This window comes from Impatiens glandulifera, chromosome 2, assembly GCF_907164915.1.
Source record: "Impatiens glandulifera chromosome 2, dImpGla2.1, whole genome shotgun sequence".
NCBI classification, from domain to species: Eukaryota; Viridiplantae; Streptophyta; class Magnoliopsida; order Ericales; family Balsaminaceae; genus Impatiens; species Impatiens glandulifera.
Window position 1 is genome coordinate 39,024,124 of NC_061863.1, and position 16,256 is coordinate 39,040,379.

Consider the following 16,256-nt stretch of genomic DNA (forward strand, 5'->3'; position numbering starts at 1 on the left):
ATGTTTTGATTAATAATTCTGTTTTGTCTTCTCTTGTATTTCTTTAAAACCGAAGTCTGTTATTTTTGAAGTTGTTGTAACAAGTTTGTAACCGACTCTTGGGTAATTCAGTCTCTTTAAATGCTGATGCTCACCCCACTTTTTGGGGCTATGAATTGAATCTTTTGAAAGTTGTGCTCTAAGTTATTCTCCCGGTCTTGGACCTCTATCTTGGACTACTAGGTGTAATCTAGTAGTATTTCTCTTCTCACCTTCGGCTCTTCTCTCCTTAACCTCGAATTCTCTTCTCATTCTATGTCCGTTGTGCTTGAGTATTGAATTTCATCATCAGTCCCAACTATCAAGAACCCGTTTCTTGAATTAAAGAACTCGAAAGGCTCGGTTATTGTTTCAAGCTTAACATCCCATAATAATGCTTCCCTATGGTTGCGGTTCTGAAGATATGACCCGTACCACATTTTGCTTCGCCAGAAAAGTGAATGGAGGCGATTTCTAATTTAGTGGCATCCTTCGTCTTGTCCACCCTGAAAAATTGCTCAGCGAATATCAGCCAGCCTTCAACATCGGGTCCATCAAACCGAGGAAAGTCGACATTGGTTAGCCAAGTGGGAGGAACATAGTGTTGGTCGCGGTTCTGGCCAGGGTGATGGGGATGATATGGAGGACCGTGGCAAGAAGGCTCATCATCATCATAGGGGCCGGCGCGGGGATCTTGGGCCTTACCCGATGCACCACTTTCAACTGCTACAAGTCTTTATTCAGCAGTATTGAATCTTCCGTCCATGTTATTGCTTAGTTCGACCATCTGCTGTTTAAGGACGGCATGCATAACAGCCGATTCAGTCATGTGTTGGTGTAAAATAGCCTGCGTAGCAGCTGATTGTTGGGACAATCCTTCGATTAGGAACTTTAATGCCTCCATTTCTGTCTGCTGACGGGTTTCTACCATTTGGAGAATCGCCTAGCTCTGATACCAATATGTTAAGCTTGAAACTATAACTTAACTTTTCGAGTTCTTGATTCAAGAAACGTGTTCTTGATTGATAAGACCGAGTATGAAATTCTTTAATCAAGCGCTGCAGATATGATGTGAGAAGAGAATTCGAGGTTAAAGAGAGAAGAAACCGAGGTGAGAAGATAATACTACTAGAATACACCTAGTAGTCCAAGATAGAGGTTCAAGACCGAGAGAATAACTTAGAGTAACAAATTTCACAAACTTCAATTTATAGCCCAAAAAGTGGGGTGGGTATCAGCATTTAAAGCGGATGAATTACCCAAGAGTATTCGGTTACCAACTTGTTACAACAATTTTAAAAACAACAGAATTCGGTTTGAGAGAAATATAAGAGAAGAGAAACAAAACAGAATTATTAAACGAAAAACATAAACTGGCTCATGTGCACACTAGGACCGAGGCCTTGACGCGTAGACCCTAACAGAAACATAACGTAATTATTTAAAATCACCCCAAAAAAATTCATAAAAATTGACATGAAGCATTTTTAGGAGTAGTCACATTGAATCAGTTACACTTTTCATACTGGCCTCATTTATCAACTACTATTATTGCGTGCATCTAGAAAAAAGTCTAGATCATCATCTAGATTAACAGGGCCGAAGCGCACACACATGTAAACATCCATCAACAAAAGCAGTTTACATATTGAAACAATTACAGAGGACCCACATTAACAGAACTGACCTGGTCTGGGACGCATTACTTTGATTGGCGGCAATAGTAGGCCAAGAAGTTTTAGTCTGAGTATTGTTGAAAGTGGCATTTATATGTCCTGCTTATGGAAATAAACAAAAAAAAGAATCTCTCAATTCACATAAATTGCACTAGGATGAAAAACAACTATCTGGAAAAGTACATTCAAGATACATACAAACCACATATATATTATAGCACCAACCACACTAGTCAAAATAGGAAACAATTGCTACAACATACTCTATGTTTCTTTAAGGCATACTTGTCTTCTACTATATTTATTTTGTAACAACAGTTCTGGGCCAGCTTTCATGCACCTCTACTAATTCTCATGCACCTTATTTTGTGATCACCAAATGAACAAATAAAAGGAATGCCAATATAGTTTCAGAACATAATTTAGAAGTTTCTTGCCAAGCATCTGCACATTCATTTTAAGGAATTGATTTTACTATAACATGACAAAGCTAGCTATTGTTTGGATCTATTTAGATGTATGCTTTCACATTAATCAACAGAAAATGCTTAAAGTTTGAACAGATGACATCTACAATGAATGGGATGTGAGAACTTCAGAGAGATATATGTTATGAGTAGAAGTTGAGATATGGACAATTCAAAAATCATTCATAGAACATCATCCTTAACAATTCATTGTTTGCTTATGCTTAAACTTCCACATCCACCCAATTTACGTTCAAAGCGAGTTACGAATAAAACTGACTTTTACCATATATTCATGCCATTGCTGCCCAAATTACTTACTTGTGGATTTGGGAAACCAGGATGACTAAAATGCTGCAGCTTTCCTTGGGGTAACTGAGTTGGTTGCAGGGGGTAATAAAGATGAGCTTCCTTGCAATGGTTGAGTCATACTTGGTGTATTTCTTGCGGAATTTGCATTCATTCATGGAGGAACCAACATATTTTGGGATTGATTACCTTGTGGCATACTACCGTTGGGTTGCCCAGTGCCACACGACTTTTGAATACCAAATGGCTGAAAATTTTGATTTGGGTAGGGTGGAATGTTGCAGGGAACACCTTGACCGTTATTAGTCATAAACTGATTATTGTTCTGCATTGGAGATGGCAAACACATTTGTTGGTTCGAAAAACAAGCATTTTGGTTGTAAAACTGAGGCATGTTAACAGGATGATTTGAAAGTAACTGGTTATGAGGTTGGTTTTGATTCATCGGCATGGGAACAGAGGGAATAGGATTTGAACCCGGTGGGAAAGGCATTTGTCCCTGTGCAGCAAAATTTGGCATTCCCAGCATTGACAATGCATGATTAATTTCATTTCTTGAACAAAATATTTTTATATCATCAAAAAATTCTTTCTAGACGTATTTTCTAAGTTCTTAAAGGCTAAGTTTGGTGACGTTTTGAGATTTTTTTTAAGAAGTTGACAAAGAATATATATTATTCTCATAATTTTATGCATTAAATAAGATATAAAAACAAATTTAAAGTTGGTCATATTTATGTTGATCAAATTAAATTAAATAAACATTTTAATCAAACAATTAGAGTGTAATAATGAAAAAAAAAAAATAGATATTTCATCTAACCATTAAAGTTTAAGGATGAAAAAACAGAAAAGAAAAAAAATAATTAAGTAATAACATGTTAAATTTTAAACTATATATTCAATTAAACATATTTAAATCAATTATCAACCTTATATATATAATTAACCTTTTATATATATAATTAAGTTATGGAGAGAATTAGAAAAAAAATTAAGGATTAATGGATTTTAAAATTTTTATTTTTTTAGGTATTAAAAAAGAAATAAGAGAATTAAGATGGAATTAATTAGAAAATAAGAATTGAGAGGAAAGAAATTAGTTAATTAATGAAATAAATGTAAAAGAATTAGGTTTCTAGTTGTAGGGTTAAAAGGGTAAAACAATACTGGAAGGTAGAGATGGGGCTGTAGAATAATTTTTTTTTTTTTTGAGGGGTGGGCACACACTTAGATTCGTCTATGGGGATATTCCACATTTAACTGAGTTTTCAACGGTCTTCATTAATCGAAATTTTTCCCATGTATGTATGAGAACGTTGCGGGATAACTTAGCCGAGCTCTCCCTCACCCTCTGCCTCAACCACTCATTCCACTTTCATAGTGTCCTTTTTCTAGTAAGTCTCCCTCACCCTTTGCCTCAACCACTCATTCCACTTTCGTAGTGTCCTTTTTATGGTAAGAATGTGACGTTCTTCCCTGAACTTAAATGAAGAAAAAAATACTTAAGGAAAAGGCGCCCTTGAAGGCTCCTCTCTTATTGCTTTATTTGAACCAGCACCGAGAAGTTTAGTAAAGTATAGTAAAGTGCGGCTTATAGTTCTAGTAGCAAAAAAGAAAGAAACTTGACTATACGTCTATACTCTAGAAGACCTAGTCTGACTATAGTTAGTAGTATAGATTAGTTAGATTCGTAAAACAGAAGAAAAGCCGTTAACTTTATATATATATATTATTAATATAAAGCGCTAGCACCCAAACTATGCAAGGGGGTTTCACCTCCATTTGGTCGTGCTGCTATGATGTAACGTGCAGTCTTCCTGAGACAACAAATGTATGGTTTTGGCCCCCTATTCTTTCTCCCGACTTTTATGGATTTCGAGTTGGAAATATAGTTGTGGCTTATTCGGTGCTATATCACAATTCATTCATTCTCAGACATAAAAAACAATACCATCCTAAACTTTTCCTTCTGTTCTCTTATTCGTGTTATGAATTCTTGTATTTCTTTCTCTCAAGGTATTGTAAACCAGGGTCCAAAGAAACATTTGAAAACATTCACGTAGAAGCTATCTCCCTTAGCTTTTTTTTACAAGCTTTATGATTTCGTTTCATGTACCTGGAAAGTTAGTGATATTCATCTTCTAAGCAAAAATTGATCCACAACTTGGATACAAACGCACACTGCTGCACTCCCCAAATACGTGGTCAATGTTTCCTATTTTACTGCGCAGATTGAGTAATTAACGTGTGAAATATTCATATACTTATTAATTTTGGGCAATTCACGCTCTTTTATTATTTTATTTTTTGAGGTTTTGTATTTGACATTCATTTTTTTTAAATTTATTCACAAATAATTTAAATATTTATCATGTTCTTTATTATAGTAATTTTGTTCTAAATTATAAAAATAAATATATGAAATAGTATAATATAATATTGTACTCAATTAGAATTTGGAAAGTACTAACCATTTTTGTCTTATTCAAACATAACATTTTCCCTCAATTAATTAAGTTTAAAAAATTAAAAAAAAAAACAGAATGAAATTAAATTGACAATAAAAAAAAAATTAGCTTATAAAATCTCTTTAAATTGAGAATAAAAACTATAGGATATATATAAAACATTTAACAATTCACTGTCGTCAACAATGTTACAAATAAGAGTTCACTATAGATATAATCAAACTAGAATCTAATTAATTGCATCATAATTATAAATCAATATTGACAAATAACAATAAAGAAAATAAATAGCAAGATCAATCAACCATACTAATTCTGCAATTTTGATTTTATATTGGACTAACTTAGAAGTCACATAATATATATATTCACCGTTCAGAACGTAATCCTAGAAATAACCAACAAACTGTCAAAAGTTTGAAGTCGATCAAACGATGCAAGTTTCGACAAACAAAAATCTTCTCTAGCTGTTATCTAAACCCTTGAATTTGTTTTTTTTTTCTTCTCTCTTGTTCTGTTTTTTTTTTATCAAACTCAGAAAAAACTTAGATAAAAAATATAATGTCACTTCAAAGCTCACACCAAGTTGAGTTTTTCAAATTATGAAGAAAAACTTAACATATTTTTTATTTAAAAAAATGAAAAGCAATACTAAATATATACATTAAATAATAATATATACAAAATAAGAAAATACAATATTTCAAAATGGTATAAAACTTCATCAAAATATCTGAAATTATTTTTAAGATGGAGACTATCCCAAAATAAGGTGTACAAATGAATAACATTTGTAAATTTATTAAATTGATAATATAATGTAAAATATAATAAGTTGCTCAATAATGAAAAAAAAAAAAAAGTAATGTACATACAACATAATAAAAGAATGTTACAAAAGAATTATAGGCCAACCAACCATTAGCCCTTATTCCAACCCAACTCGATATGAATTACTCCATTCTTAGAATCTATTAAGTTATACTTATGATTCATCCGACCATTGTACACAACATCGGTTAGATTAATATCCACATATCCAAGAGATTCCTGCAAAAGACACAATTTTAGGACTCATGTGTATTAATTATTTCAATTTATCCAAATAAACAAGCTTTTAGAATAAAAAACATTCACATTTATTCAAAGATTATACCTTCTTTGATCTTAAACTAAAAGTTGTCCGCTTGCTCATGACCTCAATTCGGATCTTGTCGTTAATTGGAGGTTCCTCGAGCACAAACTGAAATTCTTCGTTCCAATTTGGATCACGAGATTTCTTGACCATCTGTTTAAGATGAACTACCCATGTATAAAAACTCTATAATTTCATTAAAAAGTAAAAAAGAAGAAGAACAAACCTTGGATTTTCTTATTTCTCCTCGAAAAACAACTAATGTATATGGATTGTTGTGAAACCGGCCTTCCACATTCTTGGCTCCATAAACTATTACCAAAAGTAAACCACCATCAATCCCATTAGTGCTTATATTTCTAGGAACCACCTTGTTAAAGGAACCAGTTTGCAACTCTTCTAGAGTTCCACTAAACTCATTGTCATTGTCTCGAAAAGGGGCATAAGTAACTTCCAATGTTATATGTCCTCTCGGTTTCTTTTCGGGTTCACTAACATTTGTGTCCTTGATCAAATCCAATGTAAACTCCCTCTTCTCATTTGGCACTAACTCTTTTAGAGGAAGCAACTGCGTTCCTAGTCTATCATGTCCACCAACCTGAAAAATTATTAACCACATCTCTCGATAATCATTATTGAAAAAATTAATCTAAAAGGTTATAATTAAGACAAGTTTTGATACCTTGTCCCAATCGTAAACACATATGTGAAGAAGTTGCAAATTCGGATCCTTCACGGCAATTTTGAAATTCTCATTCCATTCCGGATTTAGTGTCTTCTTCTTGATTGTTGTTTTCTTTGATGGTAACTTGTCTCCACTTAGAGATAGCTTAACATAAGGATCTGAGAGACCCAACAAGTCCTTCTTCAATAATTTGTTTGCTTTTACTACTCTAACGTGTAGTATTCCAACAGGTTTCTTTGCAGCCACCCTGTTAAAGAAAACATAAAAGTGAATTGATCATCTTAAAAGTGAATTGTCTTCATGGATGAAGAACAACAACTCACGAGCTTGCATCGAGAATTGGTATTTCGAGTGTTTGTGGCCAAAGGTATAAGCTTGAAACTTGTTTCTTGATTGTCTCCTGCAAGAAACATGGGAAAAAACCAAGTAAGTCATAAGCCGAATCAAACTAACCCAAGAAGTTTCACCTGAATGAAGCGGTATACGCCAGGGATAGACATAATGTCGCCTCCTAGAACTTTCAACCCGAAATCAACATGTGGCTACACAAATAGAAACAAATCATATACATGCATGATAAGTGTTCTTCTTATATAATCTACATGACAAAGAAATGTGATTTAAACCATTACCTTCTCTAGAAGTGATACAACCGAATTTGCAAAACAGGGGAATGAAGGCAGAAGTGGCTTCAAAGTTATCCTTGGTGAAGCAAATATTTGCATATCCACTAACTAAGAACATGTATATAATAATCAGTTTTTTTCTTCTTTTTCTCAGCAACAAAAACCAAAACTAGGAAAGAATCAACCAAGAAATGACTAACCTGTATTTTGATTGGCATCGACATAATCTTTATCACTACAATTATGTTTGGATTTCCAGCCCATTTAATCGCCGGTTCCATGACAAGTTCACTCTCATTTGTTTCAAAAACTTTAATACCTGTCACATGTTTTGAATTTGGTAACATATAATAAACACATTATAGACTAACAACTAACATGCAAAAGTACCAATTTGAAACCTTGAATAATGGGAGGAAGTGTCCCAAGTGTTAGATTATCAAACTCGATTGATTCTAACATGTATTGCCCAATGTAATCCGCGAAAATTGGCTTTAACGTGCTTCTTATTATCTCACATATAGCCTAAAGAATACCCACAAAAACAAACCTCAAATTAACAAAAATTAAAGTAGTTATAACTTGGTAACATATAGTTATAACATTGAATAATAACCTTGTCAAGATAAGGCCACATTTCAAGTAGAAACTTGTTAAGCCAGTCTACCTGTTGAAAGAAGATATAAAAGAAATGAGTTATTAAATAAAACTACTATTAAAGGGCCTTTTTAATGAAAAATATTAAGATTATTAATGATGCTTACTCTATCATAATCAGGACACTTAACCCAAAGGGGAATCTCTGGAAGAAGATCTTCTAAATATGTTTTATCTAACTCATTAAGTTGCCTAATGGTTGGTTCCTGCAATTCATAAAAATGAGATTTTAACAAAAAAAAAATGGCAAAAATAATAAGATAATATAAACTTACAAATTTTATATTTAAAGTTCAATTTCCACTAAAAATAATTAATCATATATTAATCATCTCGAAGATAAACCCGAGTTAAGAAAACCATTTAGGGAGAAACTAGAAGTCTTTATCTATATTGTCACCAAATATTGAAAATTTCAAATTATAATACATTATTGAATTTAAATCTCAAGACAATAAATATCATTTCGTGTCAACAAGTCATTTTCAATGATTCGGACAATTAGAATACAACCTAACGATGATCAAAATAGCTAACAACCAAGCTTTTTCTATCTACGTGCCCAACTATGAATACTTTTCCTTTTCAAGTCAAACAAGGCATCAATTTTTTAATAATATAATTAAATTCCCAAAGGATATATACTCCTCCCATTTCATTTAATTTGTCTTTATTTTAATTTTTTAAAATAAAGTATCAAATTATTGATTGATATAATCAATGCTTTTTAAACAAGGCCATGTGATAGATTATTTCCAAATTAACTAGGTACATTTGGGATATTGTTTTTCTAATAAAAACCATCCTATTATATAATTATATATATATATATATATATATATATTTAATTACCAAATCATTTAATTTATTAATTAAAATATTAAAATATTCTTAACTTAATTTATCAATTAAAATATTCTTATTTAACTTTTATAAAATTTTAAAATAACTTTTTTAATTTTAAATATAAAAAAATATTATTATAACCCAACCAATTTTATTTTATTAAAAAAAAACTTATTAAAAATTCCAAATAACTCAACATCAATCAAGCTCCGAAATATCAGACTAGTATGTTTAAAATATCATAAAAATCCAAAATATCAGATATGTTTAAAATATCATAAATATATTTACATTAAAATGATGTTCCAAATAACCCACCATCATAATACAAAATAACTTATTGAAGAACTTTGTTCTCTAAAATATTTAAAAATATATAATATAAAGATATTTGGGTTATTCTATCCAAATAAGCCTAAAACATCTTTTTTCAAATAAATCAGATTATATAACCCTACATCCCACAAAAAGGGATATATACATGATAGTCTGTAATATCAATGAAAACCATTATTTTATTTCTATTGATCTAAAAATAGTTTTATACTATAAGACAAATTCCAATATACATAAATTTATATATTATATGCTTTGATGTCATTTAAACCACAATAATCTGCAATATTTGAATCCCTATCCACAATAATCCAATTTTTTTCATTTAGTTTTCAAATCCATAAACTACCCATTTCATTATTCAAAATCTGTCAACTAGATCATCCATTCCAATTTCAATCAATGTGAATATGCAGAAAACGATTTCGTTTGCAGGACAAGGAATGATACACGAGATTGCGACAGCGAAAGAGTAACTTGAATTATTTGAAAACCGAAAACAAAATTATGCAGAGACTTCTAGTAAATCCGATGTATTCAATAATCATTAATCACATGCAAGAACGAAAATGTAATGGAGATTACGTACCTGAATATCCTTATCAGGTTGAGAATAGATGAATAGGTAAAATCCAATGAACAAACCAACAGGAATGCCAATTCCTAACCCCAAAATCCCCAATAAAGTGCTGAGTAATCCCATCTTTAAATCGCTTTTCAGATCAAACTGTTGCTGCTGATTCTGCTTCTGATTATAGATGAAGAAGGAGAGAATATATTTATTGGACAATCGTGTTTTCTTATTATAAAACAATGGTAGATGAAAATTGGGAAAACTGCAATTTGTGTATTTTGTTTGTCAAACTGCTGACTTCTTTCTCATCCGTATTATATACATCTTGTATTAACTGTCAATGACAAACTCTACCTATATTCTTACCGTTATACCCTTTGCTTATGCCATTTGGCTGTTGTCAAGAAGGTCAAGGGTGGAGGGACAGATGTGGAAAACATTCAATGTTCTTCTATCAAAAGATACTTTATTTTGTTTTATTTTTTTAAATTTAATTTTAAATGTAAATGTACTTTTAACTTTTGATTATTGATTAAATAGTCACTTATAAATTTCAGGTGAAAGGATAAGAGCATCTTAAATTTTCAGAATAATGGATAAGAAACTTTTAAATAATGACTTTGTTTGAAAAGGACTCAAGGTTTAGATGAAATAATTTTTGGATGTCTTTAAATGGTTACATCTAGAAATAAGTGTAATTATACAAGTTTGATTTATATATATATATATAATATATATATATATATTAATTTATATTTATTATATTATTTATATTTAAAAATATATTTATATTTAGTTCATTAAAAATAATAATATTTAATTATAATTGAATTATTCAAAAAAAATTATTTTTTAAAAATAATCTTTTATTATTTTGAGATTTTTAATAATAATTAGTAATAGGTTGGTCGATCACTTCGTTGTCACAATTTCAGTCTTAAATTAGAGTGATTGTTTTTTTACTTTATCATAATTTCCGTGGCACGACGTCTCATCAAATTACGCAAACAGGGTTACTGTAACATGTGTTTGAACTTTTATTGAAAATTCACCACAATTCTCTATAATTTGTCATTTTTTTTCATACTAAAATTCATGTTGAATTATAGTCTTTAATGATGAGTGTATCGTTTTAAATGTTTCACGTGATGAATTTGACAATAAACCTTTTTGAAATTGTTTTATGTGATAACTTTTTTTTGTCTATATAGAGATAAATAATCTTAAAGTTCATCTAGACGTATGTACATCTAGCTGAATTTTATTAAAAATTAGCCTCTATTAATAACTATGTTTATTTTTTTTTAAATTTAAAATTTATTAATTTAATATTCATTTTTGTGTCTCCCCTTTTGTTTTATTAATTAATTAATCCATTTATCTTCTTTTTACTATTTTTTTTCTTTTGTCTATTCTTTTATTTATTTATTAATTAATTCATTTATCTCCTTTTACTATTTCTTATTTTTTATTATTTGATTATATTATTTTTATTTTTATTTTGTTCTACTATTTCTTTTACTATCAACCAAGATTATTTTAATATAATTTGGTCTTTTTAGAGACTAATATTTGAATATTGTAATGTATAAAGTAGTTCAATATTTATTATAATATTTAATTAGTTAATTTATAGAACAATATATTCATTTGTCCTCACCTATGATTTTTACTTAATTTACATAAATATGACGAGTACATAATTTTGTTCATCTTGTGGAAGAACAGTTTGCACCGCAAATAAAATTCTTTGAAAAAAATTATACAAATAATTATTTAATAAAAACACTTGAGCAAAATATGAAAATATTAGAGTATCAAAAACATTGAACTACTTTATACATTACAATATTCAATATTAGTCCCTAAAAGATACCAACTAATTTTAAAATAATATAGGTTGACATAGAAAGAAACTAAATAATTGTTGAGTCAAGTCAAAATAAAACTTAGTTATGCACATACAAAGCTGAAGAGCTTAATTTTATGTTGCAAACAAATAAGACTAATCTAGGTAACTGTCTCTTCGCAGGTACATCTCAAGGAAACGTATGAAGACGTATCGGCGAGTAGACGTCGTCTAACTTCTTTAGACGTGGTCTAAGGAGTGCGCAAGTAGACGTCGTCTAAATCCTTTAGACGTGGTCTAAGGAGTGCGCGAGTAGACGTCATCTAACTCCTTTAAACTGGGCTAAGGAATGCGCTAGTAGACGTCGTCTAACTCCTTTAGATGTGGTCTAAGGAGTGCGCGAGTAGACGTCATCTAACTCCTTTAGATGTGGTCTAAGGAGTACGCGAGTAGACATTGTCTAACTCCTTTAAACGTAGTCTAAGGAATGCGCGAGTAGACGTCATCTAACTCCTTTAGACGTGGTCTAAGGAGTGCGCGAGTAAACGTCGTCTAACTCCTTTAGACGTTGTCTAAGAAATGCACGAGTAGACATCGTCTAACTCCTTTAGACACAGTCTGAAGAAGAAGCCTAGTTAGACGTTGTCTAACCTTCTTAGACGCGGTCTGAAGAAGAAGCGCAGTTAGACGTCGTCTAACCTTCTTAGACGCGGTTTGAAGAAGAAGCGCAGTTAGACGTCGTGTAACCTTTTTAGACGCGGTCTAAAGAAGAAGCACAATTAGACGTCGTCTAACCTTCTTAGATGCGGTCTGAAGAAGAAGCACAGTTAGACGTTGTCTAACCTTCTTAGACGCGGTCTGAAGAAGAAGCACAGTTAGACGTCGTCTAACCTTCTTAGACGCGGTCTGAAGAAGAAACGCAGTTAGACGTCGTCTTAACCTTCTTAGACACGGTCTGAAGAAGAAGCGTAGTTAGACGTCGCCCGAGTTAATCAAACGTCTGAAGGAGCATCTAACTACGTCTTCACTCAGCTCATCTGCCGATATTGTTTTCAACAGTTTGACAACTCAACTCCAACAATGAATGAACAACTGCCACGTATGGCTATATTCAATAGCCCCAGTTTTTGTGCCCCTTCCTCAGAAGCTGGTTTGAATAAAAGGGATGTTTCTGGCAATTCTATGTCTTCAGCTCAACATTCTGATCAGAATCATGTGAATAAAGCTCAAGCGAGCAAGAATTTTGACAACCGGTCTGATTCTGATAAGGTTGATACTGGAAATGTTGATGGTTTATATAGAGTTTTGAAGTCTAGGAAGCTTGTAAGTTTTGATGTTGGAGCTCAAATAGTGGATGGTCTGAATAAATATTTGAAGTCTGGGAAACTTGTAAGTTTTGGTGCTAGATCTAAGGGTAACTCCAGGCAGAAACGCCTGAAGAAACATAACTGGGTCAAGGCAAAGAAGATTGTCAAACGTGACTGGATTAGAAATAATGTCAAGGGTCATGGTAAGTTGGATGTTCAGAAAGTGGATCAGTTGGTTCATATATCTGGTCATCATGAGAAAGCAAATCTGAATGTGAATGTTGGAAATGTGAAGGCAGGCAGGTTGTCTTATAAGTAGGTGGCTAAGAAAACCAAAGGGTTGGGATTGAATAAAAAGAAACAGCTAAGGCAAGTCTGGGTTCAAAAGAGAGCTAGGACTGGGCAAGGTCAGGGCCAAGGTCAGTATTCATGTAAGTTCAATCATGCGAATGGTGATGAACTTGGTCGAACTGATCCAGGAAATCAAAAACGAAATTCGATGAACAAGAACTGTGATTATTCTCTGCAGGATTGGGTATCTCCTGGTCAGGACCGTGATGTATTTAATCAGGATTGTGGATCCATTTTTCAAGGGGATGTGAATGCTCGGGATGATGGGGTGATGAATCTAGCTCAGAAGTTGTCCAGTGAAAAGGAGATCTCTATTCTAAGGTCTTCTACCCCATGCAAAATCTCATCCAAGCTATAGATTAGCCTGGAGCCTGATTCCTTGGATCTTAATGTTGCTAATTTTGACAGTAATCCAAACTCTGTGGGTCACAATTTCTCTTCAGCCCTTATTGACAAGATGAGACTTCCAATTAATGTTTTTGAACAAGGACCTTCAAGAGCGGCTAAGGATTCAATCTATATTGTTGATTGTGATGCTGAGAGGTCTGAGGAATGCTCAATAATCGACCGGATTAGTGTCAATCATAGGTCTGATGTTAAAGCTTGGACTGGAAATGCTCCTGAGGATATTCAGATTAATAATACTGGTAATGATAAATATAATAGCAGAATTGGGCTTCAACAGGTTCTAAGCAGCAATGATTTGAATAAGTTACTCGTTAGAGAACGCCATACAGCAGGTCCTGAAGCGATAGAGCCTGAATTTGATCGGTCTGAATCAAAATTTTCTGGGTTGATTGTCTCCAAAACAACTATTATTGGTATTCCAGGGTCAACAGAGGTCCAATTTAATGAATCTGGAACTGCAAAGTATGACTTGGATCGGCTTGGAATAGCGGGTTCTGATTTGACAGTCTTCAAGGCAGTTGATGATGGTTTGTCTGGTCTAGCAGGGATTGAATATAATGGGTCTGGTTTGGCAAATCGGTATGCGACGGTTGGTTCTAAATTGGCAGTTTCAAAGTCTGGTTTGGTTAGTTTTTCTGGTTTAACAGGTCTTGGTTGTGTTGGGTCTGATGGGTCTGATAAGCTCACAAGGGTGGATTATGGGATTGATGGGTTTCTGAATAGTTTAGCTGGGTTTTCGGGTTCAATTGCTGATCTTGCTGGGTCTAAATCTGGTGGGGTTAAGTTGGTAGTATCTTCGTTGGCTATCTCTAAAGATGATGTGGCTGGTGTGAATGTTGCTGTTTCAACAAATCAGGCTCCTAATAGTAGTGAGAAAACTGCTATTGGTCTGATGGGTGATTGTAATTTCAATAAGATTGATTCTAGTCTCCACCATTATGAAAATCAAACCGTGGCCATCGAGGACAGCAAAGACTCCTATGGATTTTCTGAAAGTGAAAGTAGTGTTGAAGGGGATCATAAAATGGATGTTCTTAATGGCCATGAGGACAGTGAAATTTAGGAGTCTAACCCATATATCCATTCATGAATATTATGACATGGAATATACGGGGCCTCAATGATCCCATTAAAAGCAAGGAAATTCGGAAGATCATTGATGAACAAAAGCTTGTTATTTTTGGTATTCTTGAAACAAAGGTGAAGGAGCACAACGTTGATCGCATCAAAGGCCTTTGTATGGACAGAAATTGGAAATTGTTACACAATTCTAACAACAGGACCGGCATAATTTGGGTAGCTTGGAACAGTGATGTGGCTGATATCAAGATGATTTATTCTTCTGATCAAGTCATAATGGTTGAAGTCAAAAACAAAGTTGATGACAATCTCTTTCTTTTGGCTATTGTTTATGGTTGTAACTCGGGATCGGATAGAAGGATTTTATGGAACTGTTTGAAAGCTAAGATTGATGATGATCATCCTTGGGCTGTTATTAGGGACTTCAATGTTACTAGATTTGAGAATGAGAGGAGCCCTGAATCTGATATCACTCAAGACATGATTGACTTTAATGAGTGTATTCGTGACATTGGGTGTGTTGAACCGACTAATTCCGGAAACTTGTTTACTTGGTCCTCCATGAGAGGCGATGAGCAGATCAGAAGGAGCAGGATTGATAGAGGTCTTATTAATTCGACTTGGGCTACTAAATATCCTAGAAGCCATGTTCATATTCTTAACCCGGAATCTCTGATCATTGTCCACTTAAGCTCTATTGGGAGAAGGAGAAGAAAGTGAAACGCCCCTTTAAATTTTTCAACTTTTGGATGGAAAATGATAAGTTCAAGGACATTCTCAATGAGTTCTGGAATACTCATGTGGACAGCTCTAATATGTTTAGAGTGTCGAAGAAATTGAGGCTTCTTAAAAAACAACTTATTAAGTTTGACCGCAGAAAATTCAGCAACATATCAAAAAGGGTCATGGCTGCAAGAGCTGATCTTAAGGAGGTTCAATCCCGATTTCTTCATGATGACATTGATGATCTTCTTCGGAAGGAGGAAAAATCTGCCCTTGCAAAATTTAGAGAGCTTAGTTCTATGGAGGAGAGTTTCGCGAGACAGAAGTCGAGATAGAATTGGGTCTCTCTTGGGGACAAGAACACGACTTTCTTTTACCGTAAGTGTTCATCTAGGAATCTTCGGAACAGTGTCCAACGACTTATGAAGGATAATGGAGATTTTGCGCATGGACAGGATCAGATTCAGGATTTGGCTGTCCAATTCTATCGTGGTCTTATGAGTGCTAAAACCGGGAAGCATCTCAGTCATCTCAATACTCTATATCAGATTGTTGATAAAAGAATTACTGCTGAGGATAGTCGGGATCTTGTTAGAGTTGTTTCGAGAGAAGAAGTTAGAAATGCTCTGGCTAGCATCAACGGCAATAAGAGCCCCGAGCCTGACGGTTTTAATGCAGCGTTTTTTAAAGCTAATTGGGGTATTGTGGGTAATGACATTACAGAGGGGGTGCTTGAAT

At 33.2% G+C, this 16,256-nt stretch overlaps 1 protein-coding gene across 1 annotated transcript; it reads right to left on the reverse strand.

The window, feature by feature from the left end:
• Positions 1–5,709: 5,709 nt before the first annotated feature.
• On the reverse strand, positions 5,710–10,074 carry LOC124925820 (synaptotagmin-3-like). The gene is made up of 12 exons (XM_047465931.1): positions 9,816–10,074; positions 8,152–8,250; positions 8,004–8,054; positions 7,789–7,912; positions 7,588–7,706; positions 7,394–7,495; positions 7,229–7,303; positions 7,085–7,161; positions 6,759–7,008; positions 6,303–6,674; positions 6,098–6,229; positions 5,710–5,991 (listed from the first exon to the last, which is right to left on the reverse strand). The coding sequence occupies exons 1-12, from the start codon at positions 9,927–9,929 to the stop codon at positions 5,863–5,865; spliced, it is 1,644 nt and encodes a 547-aa protein (XP_047321887.1). The 5' UTR covers positions 9,930–10,074; the 3' UTR covers positions 5,710–5,862.
• Positions 10,075–16,256: the final 6,182 nt, after the last annotated feature.